This window comes from Dasypus novemcinctus, chromosome 1 (assembly GCF_030445035.2).
Source record: "Dasypus novemcinctus isolate mDasNov1 chromosome 1, mDasNov1.1.hap2, whole genome shotgun sequence".
NCBI classification, from domain to species: Eukaryota; Metazoa; Chordata; class Mammalia; order Cingulata; family Dasypodidae; genus Dasypus; species Dasypus novemcinctus.
The window spans coordinates 98384000-98398862 of record NC_080673.1 but is presented as its reverse complement, the minus strand read 5'-3'; the positions used below and the strand labels follow the sequence as shown (position 1 = coordinate 98398862).

At 35.3% G+C, this 14863-nt stretch overlaps 1 protein-coding gene across 5 annotated transcripts in view; it reads left to right on the top strand.

Annotated features, from left to right (window-relative positions):
- NFKB1 (nuclear factor kappa B subunit 1) overlaps positions 1-14863 on the top strand; it is a 129708-nt gene that overhangs the window by 30378 nt on the left and 84467 nt on the right. For 2 of the 5 annotated variants that reach the window (XM_058294873.2, XM_058294875.2), the window contains exons 3-5: positions 1661-1736; positions 10084-10124; positions 14057-14155. In XM_058294873.2, the coding sequence (XP_058150856.1) occupies positions 1661-1736; positions 10084-10124; positions 14057-14155 (216 nt within the window). The remainder of the gene's footprint in view (positions 1-1660; positions 1737-10083; positions 10125-14056; positions 14156-14863) is intronic. The other 3 variants (XM_058294886.2, XM_058294874.2, XM_071215344.1) reach the window with 2 other exon arrangements.

Here is a 14863-nt window from a genome sequence, read left to right as displayed (position 1 = left end):
ATAGTGAATAGCATAGATAAGCGTTTAAGTAGAGGAAACCTATTTTCCTCAGTTGAAAATCTGCATCCTTTTTAACTGTATCTGAAGTGTTCTTAATTTATTTATAAATCTTGTTTTTCTTACTCTTTAACTAGGTATATTAGGTTCTTATGTTCTATGAAACTCCAATAATTTATAAGTAAACACAAAGAAACAAATTGTACTACTGTTTTTAAAAAAAATACTAGTTCCAGCACACTTAATAACTAGCACAACATTAAAGAGTGAAATATGATTGGTTACTCTGCTGTCCACAGAAATTCCAAACAGATGGCTGCTATAGACTAAAACAACATATTCAGAAATAAGAACTTAAAATCTTGAATCAATGAGGTGGAAAGAAAACTTTGCTCTTAAGATCAATTTTTATTAGTAATTCACCTGGTTGTTATCAAGATAAAATTTAATTCCATCAGAAGGTATTATATGAGTACTGTATTAGTTTCTTGTTGCTGCTATAACAAATTACCACAAATTGTGGCTTAAAGCAACAAGAATTTATCCTGTTTCAGTTCTGAAAGGTTTCGTTCCTCCAGAAACTTCTCTTTCACTGTTTTGTTTTGTTTGGTTAGCTTCTAGAAGTCCCCTTGTCTTCTTTGCTCTTGACTCCTTCCTGCTATCACTCCAGCCTCTTGCTGCTATAGTTGTTATCTACTAGTGCCCACTCTGATCTCTTGTCTCCCTCTTATAGGACCCTTGTGATTACACTACACTCACCTGGGTAATCCAGGACACTGTCCCCATCTCAAGACCCTTAACTTTTTTATATCAGCATATTGCCTTTTGCCATATGTAGTTCAGAGGTTCTGGAGATTAGAATGTGGATGTTTTGGGAGTAATGCATTATGTAACCTACCACACACACTAAATTTCAGATATTTTGCATTTTGCTAGGAAAATAAGGGAGCTCAGTGCTAGGTCATTTTCTCCTTAGACTGCAAAATATATTTTCAATTTTTCTGTAAATTATTTCAGGGCTGCTAATTCTTTTAGACCTTGAATTTGAGTGACTAGAGTAGGGTTGTATTTACTACCATAAAATAAAATATATTTCCAGGATTATATTCTTATGCTTATGTCCCAAGGTTTTGGAATTGATAACTATTATATTTCTAAGAGAGTACCAGCTTCAAATTATTCATTCAACAAATATTTATGTAGTATCCACTCTGTGATCAGAATACACTTGGCCCTGAAGATATACTAATAAGGAAATTGAAGTAATCCTTGCCTTGGTAGACTTAACAGCTAGGTTAGTCTTCTCAAATCCCTTCATATCAAATCCCTTGAACATAGCCCAACCCAATGTGAAGTACAGTACAAATGATAACCTCGCTAGGTATTTTTAAAATCCTGACTTGAAATATTTTCAGATTTTTATTTTCGTCTTTAGTTTTTGTTCCTGTAATTATGCTTTAGGCAGGCACTCAAAATTTTTAATATAATGTTGGAAAAATAATGATTAAAAGCTTTTTTTAAAAATTAATTAAAAAATCAATTTATTGATACATTTTAATAAAGCATATAATTCCTCCAAGATGTACAATCAATAGTATTTGCTATAATCACATAGTTGTGCATTCATCACTTGATTGAAAGCTTTTAATTTTCTTCTTTGTAGATGTTTCCTTTGGATCCTTTGAACCATACAATATTTAATCCAGAAATATTTCAACAACAGATGCCACTGCCAACAGGTAAGAAAACTCATCCCTGCTGTCCTGTTTTTTTGTTTTCACTTTTTTAAAATTGAGGATTTACATATATTCTCTTTTAGAAATTCAGTGATGTACCCAAAAGGAAATTGATAATTTATGCTTTTTAAAAAGTTGACTTACTTTCTTGAAGTATGTTTGTACAAAAATGTTTTTCCTCAGTTACCCATTGTATGACTTACCATTGTTGTTTACCATTGCTGCTGCTAGGGCAGCTCAGAAGGAATTACTTTACTCTTATGCTAAACTCTTTTTTAAAAAATTTTAGTGTGGTGACATATATATATATATATACACCATAAAATCTCCCCATTTTAATCACTTTCAAGTATAAAATTCAGTGGTATTAATAACATTCACAAGGTTGTGCTGCCGTTGCCACCATCCATTACCAAAACTTTTCCACCCCCCCCAGAAGCTCTATTTACCTAACAAGCGTTAACTCCCCATCTCCCCTTCCCCATGCCCCTGGTAATCTGTAATCTACTTTCTGTCTCTCTGAATTTGTCTGGTGCTAAATTCTTGATCATTTCTACAGCAATATAAGAATTTTCCTTTTTTCCTAATCTTTGTCTCTGGATTCTCGTTAACTCCTCTGTCCTTTACTGGGGACTCATTCATATGGCACAGTCTCGAGTCTTCAGTTCTTTTCCAGAAACCTTTGTCTGAGGGCCTGTTGTGTGCCCACCAGAATGCCAGGCACTGAGGAAACAAACTGTACAAACATCACTAAAATCATCTCGGTAGAAAAATCACCTCTTTAACAAGCTTTTACCTTTACATTCTGACCAGTTGGATAAAATTAATAATAGTAAATCCTTCCTTTCTAACGTGACTATATTAATTATCCCCATTCACAAATTATTTAATCTCCTGCATGATACAAAAAATTACTTCGTTTAGTCTCTTCTATTGATTGATTTTGTATTTAAACTCTATGTGATGGCTCTCTTAATTTTCTGTTTAGTTCTTTACATCACCAGTGGTATATAACAGATTTTCATAAGTAGTGTGAGTGATTTATGAAGGTTATACATAAAAACAGTTTGTAATCACTGAGTTGAACAATCAGGCTATTTTCTTTACCTATCACTTGCTCAGGAGACTTGATCCAGTTTATATCGTTCTCACTTTAAATTATGACTGTTAGGGAAAACTGTGCATATGAAAGAAGGTATATAGGAATTCTGTATTTTCTGTAAACCTACAATGTCTCAAAAAATGTTATGTTACTCTGGTATTTACTTTTCATTTTTTAGATCAGAATGCTTTTATGCATTTTTTAAAATTTCTAGTATGTCTAGAAGTACATGGAAAGTAAAAATATATTTGCTGTATCTTTCCCTTCACTGGCAGAAATTTTTTTGCTGAGGCCTTTCTCTAGTTACCCCACAGGATATATTTTTTAAGGTTACCCATATCTGGGATCTTGCAAGGTGCTGTCCAATTTGAGCTCTAGGTCAGCTTCCTGTATATAAGTAAATGTCTTGGTAGCCTCTGGGCTTCCTGTGAACTCTTTTTACTCTGGGGTTCAAAGTCTTTTACATATTCTTAATATTAATGATTTATTGGAAACATAAGAACTAAGTCCTGCTCTTGGGAAGTATACACATTTCCATTTATTGCCTTGTGAATGCCAAATAGTATCCCAATGCAGATGTTTTCATAATGTTTTTATTTCTTCATGTTTATGGACTTGGAAATGAGATTATTAAAAAAACACCACTCAGTAAATACTCTGTGGTCAGAGCTTTATGCTGTAGAATTATTTTTGCCATAGTATTAGAAAAATATTTTAATTGTAATTGAAAATCTTTTTCCAGTTGTTATTACCTCATCATTTTTATCAATACGTTTTATCTTGCTGTCAATCCTCTGTTGCAGTGCATGATCTAATTTTTTAAATCTGAGATGTATGAACATTTTATTCACTGTTTTAATGGGTAGAGAGGTTATCAAAATTAATATTAATTTATGATGTTCATATGGATTGTTTTATCTTTTACACTTCTTGGAACCTAAAACTGTTATTAGTTTTACTACACTTTGAAAATTAGATTAGCTGTGGTACAACTGTTAGGTCTATAATATTATGCCGTAATTTAAATTTCTCTGCACAGAGGGATGTCACTTTCATGGTGCAGAAATGTGGCCAAAAGAAAATTAGCCTTAAAACAAATACAGTATATGAAACTCAAATTCCAGTTGGTTTAACTTTTGAGCGTGTTCCCTGAAGGAGAAAAATGGCCCCATTTGACTAATGAAATTCCCAAACCTTGGAATTTCACATATTTAAAGGAAATTAAATTTTACGGCAAAAATAATAGCAAAACTGCAAAAATTTTTAGAAAAGCTAAAGAAAAGCTAGGCCCTTAAAGTTTAATGTAAATGGAATATAGCCAGTTCCCCTATATTCTTCACAACATCTTTTCCAAATGTTGCTTTCTTGGTGGTCTGGCTCTTTTTTTTTTTTTTTTTTTTTTAATTATTTTTTATTTATTTAATTTTGAGGTACCTGGGCTAGGGATTGAACCTGGGACCTCATATTTGGGGAGCCAGTGCTCAACCACTGAGCCACATCGGTCCCCCTGCATTGGAGTTTCTTGTTTGTTTGCTTGCTTGTTTTGTTTTTAGGAGGTAACCTGAAACCATACCCAGGACCTCCCATGTGAGAAGCAGGTGCTCAACTGCTTGAGCCACATCTATTTATTTTTAATTGTGGTAAAACAGACAAACAGAAGTCATTTTAACCATTTTAAGTGGACAATTCTGTGACATTAAGTATTCTGACAGTATTGTGTATCTTCCACCACTGTATATTTCTAGGCTCTTTTCATCATCCCAAACCAGAATTCATACCTGTTTAGCAATAACTCCCCACTCCTCCTATCACCACCCCACCCTTGGTAATGCACTATTCTACTTCTTGTCTCTATGAATTTTCTTATTCTAAGTATTTCATATAAAGAAGTCATAGAATATTTGTCCTTTTGTGTCTGGCTTATTGCACTTAACATGATCTCTTTAAGTTTCATCTATGTTGTAGCATATACCAGCTCTTCATTTTTTTGTGTGGATGAATAATATTCAATTGTATTGATCTACTTTTCATCAATTGATGGACATTTGGGTTCCCTCCACCTAATGGCTATTGTGCTAAATGCTGTGATGAACATTGATATATAAATATCTGCTTGAGTCCATGCTTTCAATTCTTATAGATATATACCTATGAGTAGAATTGCCAGGTCATATGGTAATTCTATGTTTAACTTTCTGAGGAACTGCCAAAATGTTTTCCACAGCGGCTACACCATTTTACATTGCTACCAGCATGTTTGAGGGCTCCTATTGTGTCCATCTTTGCAACACTGATTATTTTCCTTGTTGGTGTTTTTTTTTAATAATAGCCACACTAGTGAGTGTGAAGTGGTATCTTATTGTAGTTTTAATTTGCATTTCTTTAATGGCTAACGATGTTGAGCATCTTTTCATTGCTTACTGGCAATAAAATTTCCAATTTTTTGGAGAAATTTCTATTCAAATCCTTGGCCCATTTTTTAATTGGGTAGTCTTATTGTTACTGAGTTGTAGCAGTTCTTTTTTTTTTTTTTTAAAGATTTATTTATTTATTTATTTCTCTCCCCTTTCCCCCCTCCTCCCCCCCTCCGGTTGTCTGTTCTTGTGTCTATATGCTGCATCTTCTTCTTTGTCTGCTTCTGTTGTTGTCAGTGGCATGGGAATCTGTGTTTCTTTTTGTTGTGTCAGCTCTCCATGTGTGCGGTGCCATTCCTGGGCAGGCTGCACTTTCTCTGCCACTGGGCAGCTCTCCTTATGGGGCGCACTCCTTGCGTGTGGGGCTACCCTATGCAGGGGGACACCCCTGTGTGGCACGGCACTCCTTGAGCGCATCAGCACTGCTCGTGGGCCAGCTCCACACGGGTCAAGGAGGCCCGGGGTTTGAACCGCGGACCTCCCATGTGGTAGACGGACGCCCTAACCACTGTCAAAAGTCCGCTTCCCTCAGTTCTTTATCTATACTGGATATTAAACCCTTATCAGATATGGCTTGCAAATATTTTTCCCATTATGTAGGTTGTCTTTTTCACTGTCTTGATAAGTCCTTTGATGTATGAAAGTTTTTAGTTTTGATGAACTACAATTTATCAATTTTTCCTTGTGCTTTTTGTATAAAATCTAAAAATCCATTGCCTACTACAAGGTCCTTAAGATATATCCTTATATTTTCTTGTAAGAGTTTCATAGTATTAGCTCTTATATTTGGGTCATTGATCCAGTCTGAATTAATTTGTATATGGTGAGAAGGAGGGGTCCACAGTCATTCTTTTGCATGTGGATTTCCAGTTGTCCCAGCACTGTTTATTGAAGAGACTATTCTTTCCCCATTGAATGGACTTGACATTCCTGTCAAAATTCAGCTGGCCATAGATGTGTGGATTTATCTATGGACTCTCAATTCTGTTCCACCTTCTTAATATGCTAATTTAACATTACAGAAAGAATGTTTTTGTGAGTGTTATCTTTTAAATTGTCATACAAGTTGTAAATAAGTGATGGGAGAATATTTCTTTTTCTAATGACTTTTACTTCCTTATCAAAAATTAAAATTTTAGTCATTTGGGGAAGTTTTAAATTTCAATTTCTTTTCTAAAAGTAGCTTGAAATTTCCAGGGATAATTTCATACAGACAGGATAATTTACCTAAACTACATTAGCCAATCACTCACAATTTTTCCCATCTTATATATTTTTCACTTCAAATTCAGTTATTTTCAACACACTTTCCTATAAATTTCTTGAATAAATCAGGACATAATTATGTAGGTTTTTCCCCTAGAGTTCTTTGATCTTACCTTGATTCCATCATAACAGTGAGAAGGAAAAAATTAATTCTCTTCTAAGTTATAGCTTACTTTTAATTTTAACCTGAAGATTTATCTCTTCTTCATAAATTTATTTACCTAAAATAATAGGTCTTGAATATTCACCTGAGAGGCAGTGGAGATTAACTTGGACAAAGAATCATTCTCCCACATTTTTTAGCAACAAACATCTTAATTTATTTCAAACAAGTGAGAAACAGCATATGTCTTTATTTATTTCAAAATTATGGGTTACTATATTGTTGACATAAAAGCCAGCTGGGGAGTTTAGGGAGTTTCTGAAACTGAACAAATTTGTATTTATGCTGTCAGAGGTTCTGATTTTCCTTTGAATTTCCAAATTCAAATATAGTCTGTATGAATTAAACATTCCCTTTGTGATTTTACAATAATTGACATATGTCTATCTTTACTTTAATTGTTACTTTCAGGGTTTAATAAAATGCTTGTGCTGTTTTAGAACATAGTTTACCTGAGAGCACAGTTTTTTAAAAATCCATATAAACATAAAAAACTATGGATTAATAAGAAAAGTCCACCATGTCTGATATGACAAATTAAGTGGACAGTGGGGGAAGGGGACACACTAATCACTTAAGGAATGAAGGCAGTGCTTATGGATTCAGGAGGGGGAAAGGAAGAGAAAACTTAGTGTAAGGAACAACAGGTAACCTCAGTTCAGATATGGTGTGGGGGCATTTTCAGGAGTTCGAGTTGTCCTAGGTGGTGCTGCAGGGATGGATGCTCTACGTTGTGTGTCCTGTCTTGGCCCACTGGGTGAACTGGGGGAGAGTGTGGGCTACAATATGAACCACTGTCCATGTGGTACAGCAGTGCTCCAGAATGTATTTGCCAGGTGCAGTGGATGTGCTGTAATGATGGAAGAGGTTGTTGATGTGGGAGGGCTGGGGTGGGTGGGGTGGGGCGTATATGGAGAGCTCATATTTTTTTAATGTAACATTTAAAAGAAAATAAAGAAGGAAAAAAAAGAAAGCATCCAGGTGCATTTGTTACAATTGATGTACAAATATGGAAGCATTGCTACTAACCATACACATGTAAAATGTTATTAGTAAGGGAGAGTGGGAGAGTAGCAGGGATTTGGGTATATGGGAACCCCCTATATTTTCTATGTCGCTTTTCTGTAACGTAAAGCTTCTTTGAAGAAGAAGAAGAAAAAAAAAAAAAAACACTGGGGGAATATACAGAAAAAATTGTCACTGTACATAGAAAGAGATCTTATGGTGATGAAAGACACAATGAAAAATTATTTTATTTTTTATTTTTGTATTTTATTTGTTTTTATTATTTCACTTTATTATTATTATTTTTTGTTTATTTTTATTTTTTGGCTTTGTTTTTGGGAAGGTTCTGGATTGCAGAATAGTTACAGCTTTGGCAGGGGAGGATCACTGGTGCAGGGTGTCAGTGATGGGGGATGTGTGGGGAGGGTTGCACCTGGGGCATGCCTCTAGGGCAAATGAATATGTTCAAGTGGTCATGGGTGTTGTCTCAGTGGATGGAGACACACACAATAAATGAAAGAATATTGAATTCCCATTCTGGGGAATCCTGTTACATTCTCTAGCAGCAAAAATCCCTGAGTACATGGGCAGTGCCTAGTGAAGGAGGACAGATCATTATGCCAGGCCCTTAATATTGATGGTTATACTTATGAACATTTATTTGTGAAACTGAATCTTAGCCTAGTATTATATATTGCCAAGAGTTACCTTCTGCTTCCTTGTTGCTAAAATGTGACCTCTCTCTAAGCCAAACTCAGCATATAAATGCACTACCCTCCCCCTAGGCATGGGACATGACTCCTGGGGATGAGCCTCCATGGCACTGAGGGATTATTACCAAGTGTCAAATAGCAATGCATCTGGAAAAAGACCTTGACCAAAAGGGGGAAATATTACAAATATTACAAGGGGGAAATAAAACAAATGAGTTTTTATGGCTAAGAGATTTCAAATGAGTCAGGAGGTTAGTCCATAGGTTATGCTTGTATACTTCTCAGCAGGAGCTCATTGACTACCACAATAACAGTGCCTCAAAGAGCAGAGCTCCTGAGGGTTCTAGAGACATATAGACACCATAGGCAGGACAGACAATCTCAGGAATTCAGCACCCTGTCAGTGGTCCTTACTTTGGAATATATGCTCCCCAATGTAACAGAATTAGACTCATTTATAATTTCCCTACACATGGCTCTTCTGCCCCTTAGTTGAACTTATAATTAGCACTACACTTGTTAATTATATGTCCCAGATACTTAAATCTTTGGTTTGTTTGTATGCTGGTTGAGCCCTGAATCTCAGCAGAGTTGCAACACCTACTCTTCAGTTTGTCAGACTCACCCAGAACAACTAATAAAAGGATGATGATGGACAACGCCCATCCCAGGAAGCGCAGAGTATCTGCAACTGCAAGCAATGCAGTTCCCATTCATCTGCTGCATGGGATCTAAGCCCCCTCTCAATTGGAGTCAGGGTATGCATCACGATCCCAAAATCCTCAAAACTGAGGAATAAACAAATATAAAGGAGGAAACAACCATTTACTAAAGTAGACTTATTATTATTCTAGCAATGGAAGAACTGCTATCACTGATACAAAGTAGTGGCCACCAGAGGTTCTGAGGGGAGGGAGTGGGAAGAATAGGTACAACACGGGGGCATTTTGGGGACATTGGAATTGGGACATTGCAATGACGGATAGAGGCCACTATATATTTTGTTAAAACCTATAAAATTGTGCAGTACAAAGTGTAAACCATAATGTAAACTATAGACCATGGTCAATACAATGCTTCAGTATGTATTCATTAATTCTGACAATTGTACCACACTAACAAAAGATGTTGTTAATGTGGGAAAGTGTAGGTGGGGGAGAGGGTAGGATATATGGGAATCCCCTATATTTTTGATGTAACATTTATGTAATCTAAAGCTTTTGAAAGTAAGAAAGAAAGAAAGCATCCAAGAATGAAAATTAGTGTCTAATGATATAAAGGCAAAAGAAAATGTTATAGTGCCCAGGAAGGGAATGATGCTTTTAAGTTGTATTTGTGTCATTTATAAGATGCTTTGTTAGGAGATTAAATTGTGAAGGTCATTGACTTCATAATCCTTGCCAGCCATCATGTATTTTGTTGAGTTGGGGAGTGGTGTGCCATGACCAATCACCAAACATTTATTTATTGTGGCATTCTAAAGGTGTAAAGCTACTGTTAAAATATAAGTCAATTAATATTTTAAAAAGAGGGTAAAATTATATCCTTGTGGAATTTTAGGTAGGAAATTGAAATAAAACCTCTCTATATAAGCGTATTTTCAGTTTTTTACTTGCTTTATATTTTGTAGCAAATTCAAGAAGCCTCACAGTTTCTTTTGGTTTCTTTTTGTTGTTTTTGTTTTTAGCAGATGGCCCATACCTTCAAATATTAGAGCAACCTAAGCAGGTAAGAAGATTAAAGGGGTGGGACTTTTTCTTTAGATCAGTAAATCTAATGTTAAACTCATAAGCACTAAATAATAATAAATGAACTTTATAAAGGAAGAAGCTTATCTAGAAGCTTAGCAACCTGCCCAATTATATAACAACTTTATTCGCCCACCTTATATTTCTCTTATGCACACATTATATTTCTCTTAGTCACTCTTCAAACTGCCTTGAACCCCAGTACATAGTTACAGATCCTTTGGTAGCTCTCTGTTTACCAGTTTAGCTTACCAGCCACTCTCAGGAAAGGCACAGATTATCTCCATTCGTTTTCACTTATAAGGAAATATGCATACATGCAGGTCGTGTATACTGAATTAGATCCATCATCATGTCCACATGTCTCCCGTGTAGTATTTAGCCTTCTTCCTCCCCACTGGTAGCTCTAGGCTTTTCTGTTCTGTCTTCAGAACATGTAACCTAAGGTACTAAAAGCAGCAATGGAAGGTAGCTCAAGTATTATCATGGACACTTGCATTCTCTTCCGTCTGGTATTAGCTTTAGACTCAGCCTCTTTGGAGTTAGGAAAGAAGCATTTTATTTTTTCAGGCTCTTCCTCTTACCACTAGACCCTGTAAGGAATAGCTGGGAAGTGGCCTTCTCTGTGCATAAATATTTATCGGAAGTTGGATAGGGCCAGTACTATAAAAGAGGAAGAAAGAGAATCTTTAATATCAGTTTGTAGGCGATTTCAGTTGTTAGGGGACAGAGGTAATGGGATGGTCCCCCACAGAGTGAGAAGGACAAAGTCAGTAAAATCTCTGACTGATGTGCTTACCACACTTGGGTGAGGGTGAGGACACCTATACATGCCCTCTTGTAGTGGCATTACCAATGGCCTCTGTGAGGAAGTGTAACACTTTTGCATTTATTTGTAACATTTTAACAAATGCATACTAGGTCAAGAACTTAAATAAAATCATGCATTGTGATTATTAGAATCATGACATTATATATATTTAGATTTGGCCAACAGTCAAAGGATGTCAATACTTTATCCCTGACAAAACAGAGTGCCCATAATAAAGGTTGAAATTATATGAAAGTTTTTGATGTGGAGTCAGACATGCCACTTGAGACTTTGGACATCATTCTGCTTGTTTGCAGGTTTCAGACCATGTAAGCGAGTGTGATTTTCCTTTGCTTTACCCATGTCCAGCTCCATAGTGGGGATTTCTCGCAGGAGGTCATCAATTCACCCAGCCTCCTACTGGAAATTTATCTTCTATAAGCCTACCTAGTATTCTGCCATCTGGGAAATTTTCTAGACTGTAAGATCTGAGTTATCAATGAAATTGAGAAATCAACTAAAATTTATTTGTCTGCCTACCAGACAAAATATAATTTTTCAAATATTCATTTTCATAAGCATAACACTACAATAAGAATTTTAAAATGTACTTCCTTATCATAGGCCCAATAGTCATAAAGAAAAATTGACATTTATAATTTAGCTGAAAGGTTAATATACTTGAAAATTCAGAATTTATTTCACTAAACGTAGGTGCCTAAATGCTCATGTGAGCAAGGTTATGTGTTTATCAAACTAATGCTATTTTGATGTCTGACTTCAGTGAAAGTAAAAAGCTTGTATCTAAGTCAGACTTTCTGGCCGGATGAATGTAGCCTTGCCTTTGAGGTTGATGACTCATTTTAGGCAAATAGAGTTACTGAGATGAATGGCGGTAGATCAGCAAACCTTTAATCTCAGAAATTTAGAATTAGAAACACATTCAGACCATGCATTTGAAGGTATCTGACTTTCCTGAAAAAAAAAAAAAAAACAGTTATAACTTTCTATCCTTGTATTAAACATTACTTTGTATAGATACTAAGAAATGCCTCTTTAGTCTTTTTAATACAACTCCCAATAGGATATACAAGTATATATGTGCATATTTTTCTGATTGTCTAAAATGAATTTGGTTATTAAAGATAATGAATTGCTTTACTGTTTTTTTTTAAAATAAAGATTAGGAAAGTGTTCTTTTTTTTCTTCTTCTGAGTCTCTTTACCACAGACTTTCCGCAGTTCTGACAGAGATGAGTCATAGCATAGATTCTTTAGGATATCCAGTTCTGTTACATATTATTAAGTGTTAATTATTTAATACTCTTAGTTTAAAAACTGCAGTTGTGTTTAAATCAGTTAACAGTCAAGTAAGTCTGTATCATTCATCTTTATTGTTAGCCAAGTCTGGAGACTTAACTTGTGCGTGCTGTTGCTTTTTCACACGTTTTGATATTTCATTTAATTATTAAAAATAAACCAACAGCCTTTGCCTACAAAAGATGTAGAGTTGAATTTGTATTTAATTTGAATTTTGTGAGAAGCAAAGCAGAGAAATTGCTCCTAAAGACTAATCTCACCTCACAAATTTCCAAATTAGGTTTGGAAAATCCTGAGGAACCATATATAAGAGTTTTAGGTCTCAGCTTTGAGGACTTGATCATAAACTGCAAATCTGTGTGCAATTTGAGGAACTTTCCTAGAATAGGGAATTAATTTCAGGTCTTAGACATTCCATGAAATATGCTTTAGGATTGATCCTCTTTGGAAATCATCAAGTTCTCAAAGAATACAGGGACAGTTGTATTTGTATCACTGATTTAAAAATATGAATTCATAGTATCTGGACTAATCAGAAACTGTTCTGCAAGACTCTACTGGGCAAAATGAAATATAGCACATGCCAAGAAAGGCAAAAGTTATTTTGGTTGCTGAGATCAGAGCTGAGTTTGCTAGGAAACCCCACCAGCAAGTACTGAGTGTGGGAAGCTCCTGATAACCTAATGATCTTCACTGTTTAGATGAAGTCAGTCCCCACAATAAAAATAAATTAAAGTGAGGCTGGTCCTTAATGTATGTTAACTTGTTGTTCTTTTTACTAGTTTGGAAAAAAAAGAAGAAAATCCTTCTGGTTAAGTGGCTGCACAATTATAAATAGCTAATATTATTACAAATTGATTGACATCATCATAAAGTAGTTATACCTTGAGTCTTTCAGGAAATACAGTGGAAACTCCCTTAATATGTGTAATGAGGTCCATTTGCAGAATTACTCTTATTTTATTCTTTGTATAGAAATATATGTGTTATCATTTAGTTTTACAAATCCTAAAATGTTAGAACCTGAACAGACTTTAAGGAAAATCTGGTCTAATCTTCTCATTTGCATAAATGAAAAACATGGAAATTAGGGGTTTATCAGACACCATAGTCACGTAGTAAGGGCTTCTAGTTAGCCCTTCATTGGTTAGAAACACCTCGAAAATTCTTGGGTCATCAATAATATTTAAGGGGAATATCTGGTTTTTAACTCATTCAGTCAGTTAACCTATCAAGCTTATGCCTGATCATCTCAATAATCACCAGATGCAGAGTCCAGCTTAAGTTGGGTTCTGTAGCACTTATGCTGGGTATTCAGCAATATATTCCTGTATTCACTCCTGCACCAAGTGTAATCAGAGGAGATAGAGGAATCTCTTTAAGAGTCAAAGAAGCATAATTTTGAGGATATGGTAAAATGAAGCCTTTGGCAGCAGCAATTTGATATGAGGAAGCTCTGTTTCATACAAGCTGGAGCTTGTCAAGTACAAAGGCTTAAACTCTTTGGCAGCCTACTCTCAACCTCTCTCCACCTATGCCCATCATGAGCTATACTGTCAGCTTAGGTGCCTGACTTCTCAGCCACATGTCAGTGCACAAATATCAATGTTCAGAATAAGATTATAGGAAAAGTGATTCTCATTTACAGAGGCCTCTTTTACAGTTTCTTAAATTTTTCTCCTCTCATCTAATAACCTATAAAAAATTTAAATCTGTAAACTTGTCACTATGGTTTTTAATAAATATTCCTCAAGCTTGTTGACTCTGTGTTTACCTTTGCAGAGAGGATTTCGTTTCCGTTATGTATGTGAAGGCCCATCCCATGGTGGACTTCCTGGTGCATCTAGTGAAAAGAATAAGAAGTCTTACCCACAGGTCAAAGTAAGTTTGTGTTACCCTTCTATGGGAACTCTGGAAAACTGATTTCCTAGGAGTGAAACCAAGCAACTGCTTTAGTACAATTTGCCTTTGCCCCTAAGCTGAAATGTTTGCATGATTATTATCATTTTTAATAAAATTTGTCACTTAGCAATGGAGATAAATTTTAAAACTCTGTGAATATTTACATTTAGTATAAATTACTTTAACAGTGACTAACAAACTTATTTCTCAGTCATCTTAAAGGTGTTTTTTTTCCTTAAATGTGTACTTCCCAAAACTATTTTTAAGTTTTTTAAGGAAATGCTTTAGAGGTTTGAATTCAGATCCAGACTCAGTTATAAGCTGTGTGGCTTTGAGTGGTTATTCAACACTTCAAACCTATAAAATCCAGAAGTATTCACAGTATATGCTTCATAGAGTCTCTTACAGGTTAATGAGAAAATGTATGTAAGTATTACATAGGGAGCCAGGAGTACCCGAGAGCTTCTGCCCTCACTTGAGTGGATGTGCAAACACACGTGGTGGTCCTTTTTCAAACATACTGTTTCTTGGCATTCCATGGGCTACTGAGTCACACCTTTTCTTCATGTTATGGCTCTTGCTTTTGTTAATTTAATTGAGAAATTTTTTTTCTAAGCTAACTCTAGTTTTTATTTTCGTATCATGGTGTCATGTTTCATAGACTGGTAATGTTTTTGTAGATGAACT